Here is a 13970-nt window from a genome sequence, read left to right as displayed (position 1 = left end):
TTTGCAACTTGCGTAAAGATAAAAGGAAGATAGTTTCTTATGATTATATTTTATGAATAATAAAGTGTATCTTTGAGTTTGGGTAAAACTACAACACTTTTTATCAATGAAAAATTGAAAATGTAAATGTAACTCATGGAAGTTAGGGTTTACTTTATTTTATCCGACTGTATTCGGTGATTGATGTCACTCTAGGCTTTGTCTACGATAATTGCATCCAATATCGTTTCTAACATTGTATGATTGTATGTCTACCTAAGCATTCTCATTTCAACAACCTATATCTTCCTATCATGTGTCTTTTATCGACCAACATTCTGATCAGCATAACATAATGGACACCCTGTAAATATATCCCTTTAGTTTCAAGAATCAGATGACTATTTTGTCGCACATAACTCTTGTGGTAACCTTCCTGTTTTAATGCAATGAGTACATCGCCATATACATCTTATTCTGATCCCATGTACTTAAAACTTCCAATTAATTATATAGCACGTTCACTGCTGCATAGGGCCGGTCCTAGGGGAGTTCAAGATGTTTGACCGCACATGGACTAGAAAAAATATGGCCTGTAAATCATTCTATTAACCTAATAATATTATAGACAAAACTGCAAAAATGGATTCTATGGTATGTATTTTTTTTTTTCGGGTTTTGATCTAAACCCCAATTTTTTTGGATTGATGGTCATTCTAAGCATGTTTGTATGCGTTTTTTGGTCCCCTCAAAAACTGAACATACTAAGTTGCTTTCTTGATATATTTTTTAACGTTTTTTATTTAAATTAAAGTTTTATTAAAATAAATGTAAGTCTCTCTCTCTCTCTCTCTCTCTCTCTCTCTCTCTCTCTCTCTCTCTCTCTCTCTCTCCACACTTCCACTATATACACACCTTTTAAAGACTATCCATCAGACTAGCCACAAAATTCAATCCACCTTTGCACCGTTAGATATAGGTCAAAAAATGCTCCAACTTGAAATGGAGAAACCACACCCAAATTCCTGCAGCAAAAACATACTAGGGGGGTGTTTGAGATAGCTTTTTAAACTAAAAAGTCATTTTTAGAAAAAAAAATTTTGATTCATGTTTTTTCTAAAAGATAGTTTTGAAATGTGTTTGTTTAAACTTTTGAGGAGGCAAAGAAAAAAATGCAAAAGTTGCTAAAAGTCATAACCCTCTCATTTTTCTTCTTCTCAAAAAGACAATTTAAAAGATCTTTTCAAATTACCAAACAACTTTTTAAACTTTTGACTTTTTTGGAAAAACCAAATCTCAAAAGTCATTTAAAAAGCAAAGCCAAACACCCTCTAGAAACACATAATATAACGTTTAATATCAAGAAGCCCCTTGAGCACATACACTCCCCACACATATTAAATCGATTAAAGCATTACACTTACCGAAAACTCCATGGATGACTCCGTAACAATATATGCGAAAGGAAAGCTTCGATCAATTCCCTTCAAGATTCACCGAGTATTGGGTAGTTTGAGAAGTCTAAGAATCAATGAGTTTGTGATTCCATTCACAAGATCCATCCATTGGAAGAATTTGTGATTCCATTCACATGAAGATGCCTAATAAGAATAGTAGTGACGAGGTGTTGGCTGATGGTGGAAGATTGAGATTATAATGGGAGGTTGTGTTTGAGATCCGGGGTTGAGATCGATGTATCTTTGTGTGTGTATTTGGGTTCCATTCTAAACCACTGAACTTTCTGTATTTCTTTTTTGATCTTGGTTATTGCATATCTATGTTTTATGTGTGTGTATCTGGAGTTGTATGTACCTGCATTTGGATCTATATTTGTGTAGAGTGTTAAATCAAAAATTAGATGCACAAGAAAGACTAGAAAGCTCCATTGATTTTAGTTGCATGTTTATGAGAGAGAGAGAGAGAGAGAGAGAGAGAGAGAGAGAGAGAGAGAGAGAGAGAGAGAGAGAGAGAGAGAGAGAGAGAGAGAGAGAGAGAGAGAGACCTTCTATTATTTTTTAATTATTAAATTAAAAAAATGAAAGAAAAATAGAAAATAAATACACCAATGATATTATTGTCATTTCAATTTTCAATGGAACCAAATATACGATCAAACTAACTCAAAAGGATTACCAATCCAAAGAAATTGAGGTTTAGATAAAAACCCGAGAAAAATGCATACCATAGAGACTATTTTTGCAGCTTTTTCAATTCATATCATATACAGCTTATTAGAAACTTTTATCAAAAATATTCTGTTGTTGGTTACGGGCGGACCATTGACAATATATTCACATGTGTTCAATTCTTCCTATACTAGTCCATGAGTTTTTATTTATTTATTTCTATGAGTAATATATATTATACAAATTAAGAGGGGATTGTTTTTAGGGATGGCAACGGGGGTGAAGAATACAGGGACCCAATCCCATCCCCATTGAAGAATATATAAATAAACCTCCATACCCACCCCCAATTGGGACTGTGGATCCCCAACGGGATATCAAAGACTTATTTTCCTTTTTTAATATCAATACTTTTTGTAAAAAAAAACTAAAAATATCCTTAGAGTGCATAAAAAATATAAACAAAATTCCTACCAAATTTAAATATATACATGAAAATCAAGTAGAAAAAATTATCAAAGTAATATTTGAAATAAATAGATAAACCAAATAGAAAAAAAAAGTATACATGAGTTTAAGTTAGATAAAAGAAAAAAAAAAAGTATAATTTAACCACATAATTACTAATGAGTTAAGTTACTTGGATCATATTTCATGTATTGTAATTTTTACTATAAATATATTATATGTGTTTTGTTTTAACTTTATATATTAATATATATTGGGGACGGATCAAAATCGAAGATTAGAGGTATCCCCATCCCATCACCGGCCCCACGTTTTTATTCGGATATCCCCCATCGTTACCAATTTCTTTATATTTCTATTAAAGGTGTCGGAGGAGGCCTATCTAGTTGACCTCAAAGATATGAAGCCAAATTAGTTCACTTATATATATAGATTGTTGCACCTGAGTTTGTTGATGTTGGGTGTTGATATTGTGGGTATTGGAGATAATTTGAGATTTGGGTTTTTCAGGAATTGATCTTGGGTAACATTGCCAACCACCTTCCCCTCGACAATTTCTACTTTGGGTAGAACATTTATTTATTTTTTTAGATTTGCCACATCTATAATCTATCTAAAACTGAAGAGAAAAAAGATCGGAATAGAATTAGAGAGATTTGGAATGAAATTAAAGAGATTGTATAAAGTTGGCGTGGTTTATATAGAATAAAAGTTACTTGTGAAAATATAATTCTAGGGAACCCTCATCTTTTAGCAATTTAAGCACGACTCAATTCACCTTTAGATCCATTTGAATTTCTTTCATTATTTCCACACATTTCGCATGTTTTGCTGTTTGATTGCTCTCAATCTGCGTTAGGATTATCTTAACATTTTTAAATAGTTATAAGAATAAACACACATGGATAGTCCATCTAATGATATTCAAGTTACAGGTGTGGTAATTGCAGGGTGGAAGACTGGAAGTTATCTTCGTAAGTAATGAAAGAACAATGGTGAAGCAATCATCATCGACTTCCAACATTCTATTAAAACGCAGTTCCAGTGAATAATTTATTTTACAGATGGTGAACAAACATCTTCAATACACATTTGTTGATCAAAACAACAAAATCAAATCAAGTTTCTTCAATCTTCAACATCGATCATTCAACCACAACAAAATATCGCCACGAACAAGCTCAACATTCTCATCGGTTTCCCCAAACAACAGTGAATGCATCATCCCTTCGTAGATCTTCAAACTCTTATCCTTGCTCTTTGCCTTCTCGTACAGATCTTTACTCACTTCGGGATCTGTAACAACATCAGCGTTTCCATGTAACACGATGAATGGAATGCTCACATTGCTTAATTGACTGCTCAAATATTCCGTCACTCGTAGCAACTCCACCACTGTCCCCAATCTCGGTTTCCCTGTGTATCTCACTGGATTCATACCAGCGATGATTCTCTTTTCGGGAACTTTCACAGATTTATCGACTAAATCAGCCGTCGGAACGATCGCCAAACTTGGGGCGAACTTGGATACAAACATCAAAATCTCAGGAATCGGCCAACTAGGTCTTACTTTATCCGAGATCTTACACATCGGAGCGATCAGGATTGCGCCATCGAAGAATTTAGGTTTTTTGCATTCAATCAAGAGACAGATTGCGCCACCCATGGATTCACCGAATAAGAATTTAGGGAGGTTTTGATAATTGGCATCGGTTGAAGTAACGACCGATGAGAAGAACGCCAAGTAATCTGCAACGACATCGTCGACGTTGGGGACGAAAGCTTTGAGTCCTTCAGATCGGCCGTGGCCTTCCATATCAAGTGCGAAACAGGCATAACCGTTGCCGGCGAGGAAGATCGCGGTGGCTTGGAAGGTCCAGCTGATGTCGTTGCCGTAGCCGTGGACCATACAGATGATTCCACGTGGTGGGGTGAGAGGAAGCCATGATCTGGTGAATAAAGATAAGCCTCTTGGTGATTTGTAGAAAGAAGTAGTGGACTTGATGTTATGGAGTTTGTGGTATTCTTCTTCATCTGGTGTATTTCCCCAATAAAATTTTCGTTTCTGGAGAGCCTGTTCTTCCTCCATAGTAGTGGGGGTAAGCTTTTCTGATCTGTTTTGCATTATTATTCTACTGCGTTTTACTTAATGGGTTATGATTTATGATTATAGTATTCAAACGTGGCTTCGAGTTGCGTTCGTATGTAAGGAACATGATAATTGATACCTGTTCGTCTGCCTACCACCTGTTTGTCAAAATGGCACAACTAAATATGTTTTGGACGTACTTGTACATTCCATTTTTCTTGTTTTAAATTGATTTTGTTTGAAAATTGTAACATTATTTTTATCCGTTGTTAATTATTCTCTGTGACATGTTAATTGAGTTTGGTCTACTATATTTTTTTTTTTTTAATTTTTTAATTTTTATTTTTTATGTTCATATATTTGACTAATGATTAGAATTTTGTTGAACTATCATGAAATTGATATCGGAAATCAAATATAATCATATCTATCTTCTACTCACTACATAATTAAGAGAAATTGGCTTATAAGGAAATTGACTTGTAAAGTAATTGTCTTTTTTTTTTTTTGTTTTATTTATATTTAGGCAATATTTAATATATCTTCACATGTTTTTAATTTTTATTTTATTTTATTATAATTTGTTATAACATTTTCAAGATATTTTTTTTTTCTTAGTTTGTTTATAAGTTTTCCTAATATAATGTCTTACACTTTGCTTAAACCAAGCCTCTTTAAAAGTTTTAATTTTTTTCTTAAATTTTTTTTTCATACAACTTGTTTATAACTTTCACACAACCATTTCTAAACTTTATTTATAACATTTTTAAAACGTTTCATGAATTTCGTATAATTTTTTTTATATGTTTTTATAACATTTTAAAATATTTTTGTTAAAGACAAGTTTAAAACATTGTATATAAGAAAAAAGAAAATAAAAAGTTTATAAACTTCTAATTAAAAATATAAAAAATTGTATTAGTTTTAAACCATTTATAGAATACTTTCGTTTAAAAACAACTATATCAAAAAAGTTTTAGATTTTTTTAAAACTAATCCAAGAAAAAAATCTAAAAAATGTTGTCGAAAAATAAATTTATAAATTTGTAACAAATACAATATAAAATTTTATTATTTTTTTATTTACTATGTAAAATTTCTTTTTACCTTTTTAAAAGACCCAAAATATTTATTGTTACATATTTAATTTATTTAATTTTATAGCTAGATACTATTTACTTTAAAATATTGTATGTACTTAAAAAAAGACTATATAAAATATTTCACAAAAATAAAAATATATTTAATAATTAAAAAGAAACTTCTAAAATTGATTAATGATTAATTAATATATATAAAAATCATTAAAAACAATCCCTATGGTTTAATAAAAAACTAAGTTTAGTCCTTAATTTTTTAAATCATCAAGTTCATATGATTTCAAAACTTTTAATAGATGAACACTAACTTTATTTATTTTGCTGTGTCTAACTAATGTGAGGGTAAAATGATATTTTCCATACTTCATGGACCATTCTTGAAGTTGTATGATTTTAGTAATAATAAAAAAATAGAAACATAATCATATTATGTAACACCCGTAAATTCGGACTAAACAATTAAAATATAATAATTGATAAAACGACATTTTGATAGAAGATTATTTACCGATTATTTAGGGTAAATAATCATAACCAAAGTCGTAATATTCGTAAAAATGAAAGCGTGCATAGGTAGAACGTCTAAATCTAACTTCGTATGATACGTATGAGAAAGTTATGAATTTTCAAAGTTTCAATGCAGCAGCACACGACACAGAAATCAAAATAGAAATCGGTTGATTGTTAGGAAAAACAATCTAGACGAGAGTTGTGGGTCTTGTCAATAACTATCTGTCGATATAAAGACAGTTGAGAACGGATATCATATGAGATAGTTATAATTTTTATTCAGGCTTTAACAGTCCAAGCCTGTTAAAAACATAACATTAAAAATAAATTAAAAAATTAGCCGACGGGGTCTAAACAAAAGTTGTAGATCTCGCAGATAGTTGCATATGAGTATAAAGAACGTCAAAATGGAGTTAGTATGAAGAAGATACTATTTTTAAAAGTTTTAAAAATTCGGGCGCGCCTAAGCACGCGTGACACATGACGCACACTGACAAACGGACGTGGACCACCAGATTTTGGACATGTGGCAGCAAGGCAGAAGAGAGACGTCACAGAAGTGCGTGTCACGTAGGGTAGGTAAGCGCAACGCACATATCAAAATTCGGCTATAAATGTGCTGCAACACCTCATTTGTTCCTCACACCTCTCCAAACCTTCCCGCTGATTCTTTGAGTTATAGTTCTGAAATTTCTTAGTGCTTAGGGTATTTCGGTGAAGCTCTAAGGTTCCTGAGTTCTTGACATTAGTAGCTATTAGATCGGAGCTATGCCAGTACAATTCGAGAATTCGAGAAATCTCTATAAATTAAATTACACAAAATATTATTTTTGTGTAATTTATATTTAAATTCATAGTCGTTGTTATGAATTTAGAAATAAGATTTATCAGTAGTTCCAAGTAATATTACTGATTGATCTAGGGATGAGCGTGGGACGGAACCGGTACCGACCCGTACTGTTCCCGATTTCCCGAATACTGAATTTGATCGAAAGTTAATCCCAAGTACCGAAATGAATTAACATCACCGTTACCGGGAATGGTACCAGTACTCGGTACTAGTACCTGTACCGGCGGTACTGATTTCCGAATTTCATGTATTTTGAGTACCAAGTACCGTCCCATATTTTTATATTCGGTACGGTTTGGTACCGGTTCTGGTACGGTACCGGTACGGGATCGGGATTTGGGAAAAACTGCTCATCCCTAGATTGATCTACTTACGTGGATGATGTCTAGGCTAGATTTAGTGATGTGTTTAAAGTGAGATTTCTAAACAACATACTCTGTATACCAAACAGGCTCTACTTCTGATATGATCTTATCTGGTTGTTCCTTATCAACTATAGATCAGTAGACTTTGGGATTAATGATTAGCCTATACTACCATTAGTCACATGGAATATTAGACTAGAACTTAGTAATAATTATACTAGGCCACGTCAAAGGAAAAGATAAAGTGCAAAGGCGAAGTTCTGCCCAAATTCTGAGGCATCCACTTTTATCAAGTGAGTGCATGGTTACTTTCATTTTAGACATATAAATGAATTATTTAGGTAGCTAAGTGTTATATATGCTTGTTATTTGTGATTAAGACCTTCTGTGTTAGATGAAATTATACAAGCTGATTTTATTTAACCATATATGCATTTTATACTTATAATATATAGGGTAGTGAAGTGTAAAGAGAAATGAAAATAATAATGAGAGGTCGAGAATTTTATAGTACTATCGTACTAGTAATGTAGTTATCTAGTAGGGTATTGATGATAACCACATACTATTCTAGACAAGTCGAGTCAAACATTCACATGCTTGCAACATGTAGATGTTTATAAGCCATAAACGAGCATGTTTACCACCTGTAGGTGCCAGTCTATCATACACGGGCATGTTTACCATATGTAGGTGTCAGTCTATCATACATGGACATGTTTACAACCTGTAGGTGTTAATAAATCGTTCTGTAGGCAGCTTTACAACCTGTATGCATTAATGAATCGTATGTGGACAAGTACACAACCTGTAGGTGTTACTAAGTTATACATGGGCAAGTACCTGACCCGTAGATGTTAAGGAACCATATACAAACAAGACTACAACTTGTAGGTATGAATAAATTATTCATGTGGGTATTCTATTCACCCCATGTTCATCTTATTAGCATATATTGCTAAGGATTCCCTGATGCAATATTTCTCACTTAAAGATCCTTTTGGATAGATCCCTTGAGATCATAGGTTTAGGACCAACGAGTGAGAATAACGGGAATGGGTAATTGGATTAATTGTTTGATGCAAATTATATAACAAATTAATTATAATATTATGGTTTGAAAACCCTATGTACTCATCAGGTTTCCCAACCCGACCTACTCAGATTCTTTGTATCACACGTAGCGATACGAATGTACAATCGACCGAGAGATTCGAGGAGTTTTAGGCCATTAATTTAATTATTGTAAGGTCTCTCAAGTTTATGCTTATGTTTTTTGTATCGATGATGACATCCTAGTTTTATAATAATCAATGAAAAACATTTCTTTTGAAATACTTTTATTGGATCAATTCTCCAAAATAAAGAATATTCTGTTTTAAAATAAGCATAAATAAAAAATGTCTTTTTTGATCGTGAAAAATGAGGGTTTCACATATTACCCCTACGCTTACCGTCTAGCACCTCTTCATTTTCACTCTACTCAACAACCACCACCATCAGTCACTCTGGACTGCCGCTACCCTCCGCCATCTGACATCACTAAAAAAATGCATAGGTCGGGGTTCGAACTCGGACCTATGTTGTACAAGTTCAAACATTTATCCAATTAGCCGAGCATGCAACATCCAAACAATTTATGTAACAAATTCTATTTATGCACTAATAGATAACCTACATGCACTAAATTTTGTTGCATTAAACACTCCATGCCACTAAGCATTAAACACTAATAGGCACTAACCATTAAACATTATTAGCCACTACCCTTACAACTTCCTACAACAGGTACAAACCCTCATTTGTTAAAGAGCATTAAACACTTCACAAATTGAATGCATGCAATCATCACCTATATCTTCATCTGTATACATGCATCCTTACTTAAGAAGCAAAATTAGTTTTGATCAACTATAGCTAAAAAAGAGAAGATCACAAATAAGCCCGATTTATGCTTGATAAATACAACACCACCACCATACCAACCACCCATTACAATCACACTCTAAACCCCTATATAACATACATATAATTCCTCTTCCTTCTCCCATTTAAAGTCTATAAAAAAGATGAAGTCGGAAGAAATTAAGATAATTCTTAACACCCTGATTCGCCAACTCTAAATGGCACAGAAAGATTGACATCAATGCAACATGTGACATCCCCATTTTTTCGCAGCTAAATAAAACATTTTCTATATGATCATTTAAAACAGGGTATTCTTTAAAAGAATACTTTAGTGCAAAATTGTCCCAAAACATTTTTATTTAAGATGAAAACAAAATCCAAACATTTTTAATGAAATGTTTAATTTTCATGAACATTAAAAACTCTTGGATGTCATAATCGATACAGAAAACATAAGAATAAAGAGGTTGTTACAGGACTTAGAAATGTTTATTACACTATCAACCATAATCTCCGTAAATCACTCGACAGATAACAATCACTGTCCAACTGCCTTCGTACCACTACCTGTGATACAAATAAACTGAGTGGGTCAGGCTTGGGAGTCTGTTTAATATATAAGGTTTTTAACCTACAATAATATAATTAAATCTTTATATATATATATATATATATATATATATATATATATATATCACACCAAATAATTAACCTGCTTACTCATTCCTGTTATTCTCACATACTGATCCTAAAATAATGATCTCAATGGACCTATCCTAATGGATCACTGTAATTAACGAGTAGACAATACTGATTTAGGGATTCCTTAGCAATATAAGTCAATAAAAGTAATCATGATGACGATAGAACTTGAATGACACACAATTCATTAACACCTACAAATTACGAGTTTGCTAGCGTTCCACGAGACTATTTAGAATAGTCAGTGGTTGTCATCTATACTCTGCTAGATGACTAGTCTCAATACTACAATAGTATAATTTTTAGTAATTGCCTCACACCACTATTTTATCTTTCAAAACCCTTCACTACCCAATGTGATTTAAGTATGATAATAAAATAGATCATTACTTCAACAATATAAGATTTAATTAAGCATAATCCCGTCATGCTACTTCATTTAACACAAGTATCATAAGTACAAATATTAAACACTATATCATTTAAGAACTTAAATACTTTTGTATCTATGTGTAAGACGAAAGTAAATATGCACTCACCTTATTAAAGATGGACGGTTTGCTGGAAAGTTAGCTCTTCGTCTAGCACATTTACTTTCCCTTTTAAATGACCTACATACAGTTATTACCAAGTCTTAGTTTTTGTTTATATTTTTCGAAACTATAAAAATAATATCTTAGATTCCTCATTAATTCCAAAGAATACCAAGTTTTATCAAATAAGGAATGACTAGGTAAGATCATATGAGAGGTAAGATCTGTTTGGTATATAAATATATTGTTTGGAAAATGCACTCAAAACACATCACTAAGACATTGCCTTAGACATCATGCCCGTACGAAGGTCAATCAACATTATGACTGGAATTACCGATAAATATTATTTATAGGTTCATAATAACGATAATAAACTTAAATACAAGTTACACTTAACAAGCGTAGTAAATGCAACTCAACTTAAAGGGTATTCTAGTGGAAACTCAGAAACACTGCATGCAAAACTTTGATGTTGAATACTTCTTTTGTCGGTCCATCCATCGCTGTAGTGCCTCACTAAGAATACTTCAAAAAATCATAAAGTCGGATCTCGGGGTGCGGGAAAGAGGTCGAGAGAAAGGTACAGACTGAAATGAAGAAAAAATGGCCTATTTATATAATTTTTTGAAAATCACGTCGTGCCCTTCCACATGAAAGTTTTCCAGTGGATCACATCGACATCTGGTTTATAGGGGAAGTGGTGTCGCTAGGTGCCATGTGTCTGATGGGTTTTGTACATAAGAACATTCCTAAGTGCGCATACAAACCCTAATGCTCGGATCTAGGTTTCTCTATTAAACATGTCCAAGACTTCTAATGACTAATTAGGTATAAGAACAACACAAAATCAGATCTAGAAACATACCTTTGATTCTCTTGTTTGATCTTGTTGTCTTGGAGCTCTAGAGTCACAATTGTCACTCCTCTAATGGCTTACAAACACCAACTAGCAAAGAGGATGATTTGAGAGAGAGGAGAGAGGAGGAATTCGGCCAGAGTATCTTTACTTTAGATGGGGTGTCGAATTCCCTCAGCCATAGGGTCTATTTATACTTGTAGACTACTTAAGGGTTACAGCTTAAACCCTAGTTGGATAACTTAGACTTTAAGTTAATCCATATCCTTACCTTAGATATCCTTTGGATGATTTTGGCTTAACCAAGCCCTAGAAGTCGTCCACCCTATCTCCAATAAGGATTTACAGTCTAAAGTGTAACTATCAAACAATTGACAGTTTATACCCTCTTATTTAATTAATCTCTTTAAGTCACCAAATTAATACTAATTAATCTATGACTTATATTAATCAAATAACTATATTATTATTCCTTATATTATTCTCATAATATATTAATAATATCTATTCTCTCATAATAAATCATCCTACCAAGTTGCTATGGTGAAGGCAACCCAAAAGGACCATGCACAATCGGGTCAAATACTTGCCTAATATAGTTGCAGCCTTAGACACTATTCCAACAGTCTCCCACTTGGATAAGTCTAGTAACTATATGCACAGGTACATTCCGATTTACAATCGTAGCTCTCAAAGACGCTGTCAAACTCTGATCTAACCAATCTTGTCCTTCAGATAAGGGATCGTACAGTCCTCTGTTAGATATCATGCTGACAATACTATGGAACAGTTAGTCTAGCATTTGGTTTCTCGATTTCCGATTTATTTGACATAGAACTTAATCGAACACATCAATTCAGTTCTGACTGGGCCCGGCACATAAGTCAAATCAAATCATCGAGCGGCCGAGATATCACTTTTTCCTTCAAAGGATAAAAGTTACAAATAAACTTCGACTTATATGCATTTACTTATTCATTAACCAACGTCACACAACAATGCGTTTTATAATATCGAGTTACCAATGCGTTTTCGCTTTATCAATGTACAATCAATTAACCAATAACAAATCATATATCTAGGTTTTAAGACTATATGATATTATCGTCTTGCGATCACCCATTTACTATCACATTCCATAAGGTGATTCCAGCAAGCGCGGGTTTGTTCCAATGCTCAAACCTAGTTCATAAGCACTCATGAACGTTTGTGACATCCCCAAAATCTCGGCCAGAAAAGACCGATTTTCATTTATGCTTTTAAAATAATTTCAGAGTAAATCCTTTTGATTTGAAAGAGTTGCGGAATTTGTTCCCAAAAACAAAACATGATAAAACAATGTTTACCAAAGCATTTTATAAAAGAAATGCATTTTCATTATATAATCAAAACTCGGGGTGTCATGTTCCGATACAGACCATTAAGCATAAACAATAACATTACAAGTCATTCAACAAATATATACATATACAGACTTGTAAACAAAACAACTTGATGGTTCATCCAACTTACGCCCTTGCGCCACTTCCTGTAATACAAATAAAACTGAGTGGGTCAGGCTTGGGAGCCTGGTGAGCATATAGGGTTTTCAACCCAAAATAAATAAATTATATTTAATTTCACCAACCAATCACTATCCCGATTACCCATTCCCGTTATCCTCACTTTACGTCCCTGAAACAACATCTATCTCAAGGGACCTAATCTAGGATTTTTATCGGGACGGACATTACTGCTAAGGGGTTTCCTCAACAATAAATATCCTAAAGGCAACCATGAGGGGGATAGAGTACACCGGTGAACACATCGTTCACAACACCTACAGGTTATGAACCTGCTAGCGTTCCACGAGACTGTCTAGAAGGAGTCTGTGGTCGTTATCCATACTCCGCTGAATAACTAGGTCAACAACAACAACATCGAGGCCTCTTATCTGTTTATTACACACCAAATATCTACCCATGTTCTACCCAACATATTAGTAGATAAAAATATATATTTTTATACATAGTTTAAAACCTGTATAGCATTTTCATCCAATGCATATTTCACATAACAGATGAGGCATACCCACATAACACATATTTCATAGAAAACAATTCAGATCTATGAGATTGAAAAGAGTGAATATACATTCACGCACATAACAACAAAATTATACACATAACACATATTTTGTATAAAATACTTCATAATTATGAGTTAGAAGAAATTAACTACACACTCACTTGATCAGAAGATGATCGGACAGCACTATGACTTGTAGAAGTAGTATTCTTCGGTAGATTTAGAAGATCTCTACAAAAATCGAACTTCTCGCGGGCAGAGCTTCGGCTCGAAAACCGCACTTCTCGGGATCTTCGGGATCTCGGGACTTGCTTCGGGACTCGGGAATATTACCGGGGCTTTGGGGTATGTCGAATTCCCTCAGCCATATGGTCTATTTATACTTGTAGACTACTTAAGGGTTACAACTTAAAC

At 33.4% G+C, this 13970-nt stretch overlaps 1 protein-coding gene across 1 annotated transcript; it reads right to left on the bottom strand.

Annotated features, from left to right (window-relative positions):
- Positions 1-3569: 3569 nt before the first annotated feature.
- Positions 3570-4825, bottom strand: LOC145042084 (alpha/beta-Hydrolases superfamily protein). Its single transcript, XM_078990447.1, has one exon. The coding sequence runs from the start codon at positions 4696-4698 to the stop codon at positions 3709-3711; it is 990 nt and encodes a 329-aa protein (XP_078846573.1). The 5' UTR covers positions 4699-4825; the 3' UTR covers positions 3570-3708.
- Positions 4826-13970: the final 9145 nt, after the last annotated feature.

The sequence above is a fragment of the Lactuca saligna genome, chromosome 4, assembly GCF_052625555.1.
Source record: "Lactuca saligna cultivar CGN05327 chromosome 4, ASM5262555v1, whole genome shotgun sequence".
In the NCBI taxonomy this organism is placed as follows: domain Eukaryota; kingdom Viridiplantae; phylum Streptophyta; class Magnoliopsida; order Asterales; family Asteraceae; genus Lactuca; species Lactuca saligna.
Note: the sequence above shows the minus strand (reverse complement) of the source record. Positions and strands in the feature narration are given on the sequence as shown.

Excerpts from the sequence above, each read along its gene's own strand:
- LOC145042084 (XM_078990447.1), bottom strand. The coding sequence starts at position 4,698 with ATGCAAAACAGATCAGAAAAGCTTACCCCCACTACTATGGAGGAAGAA.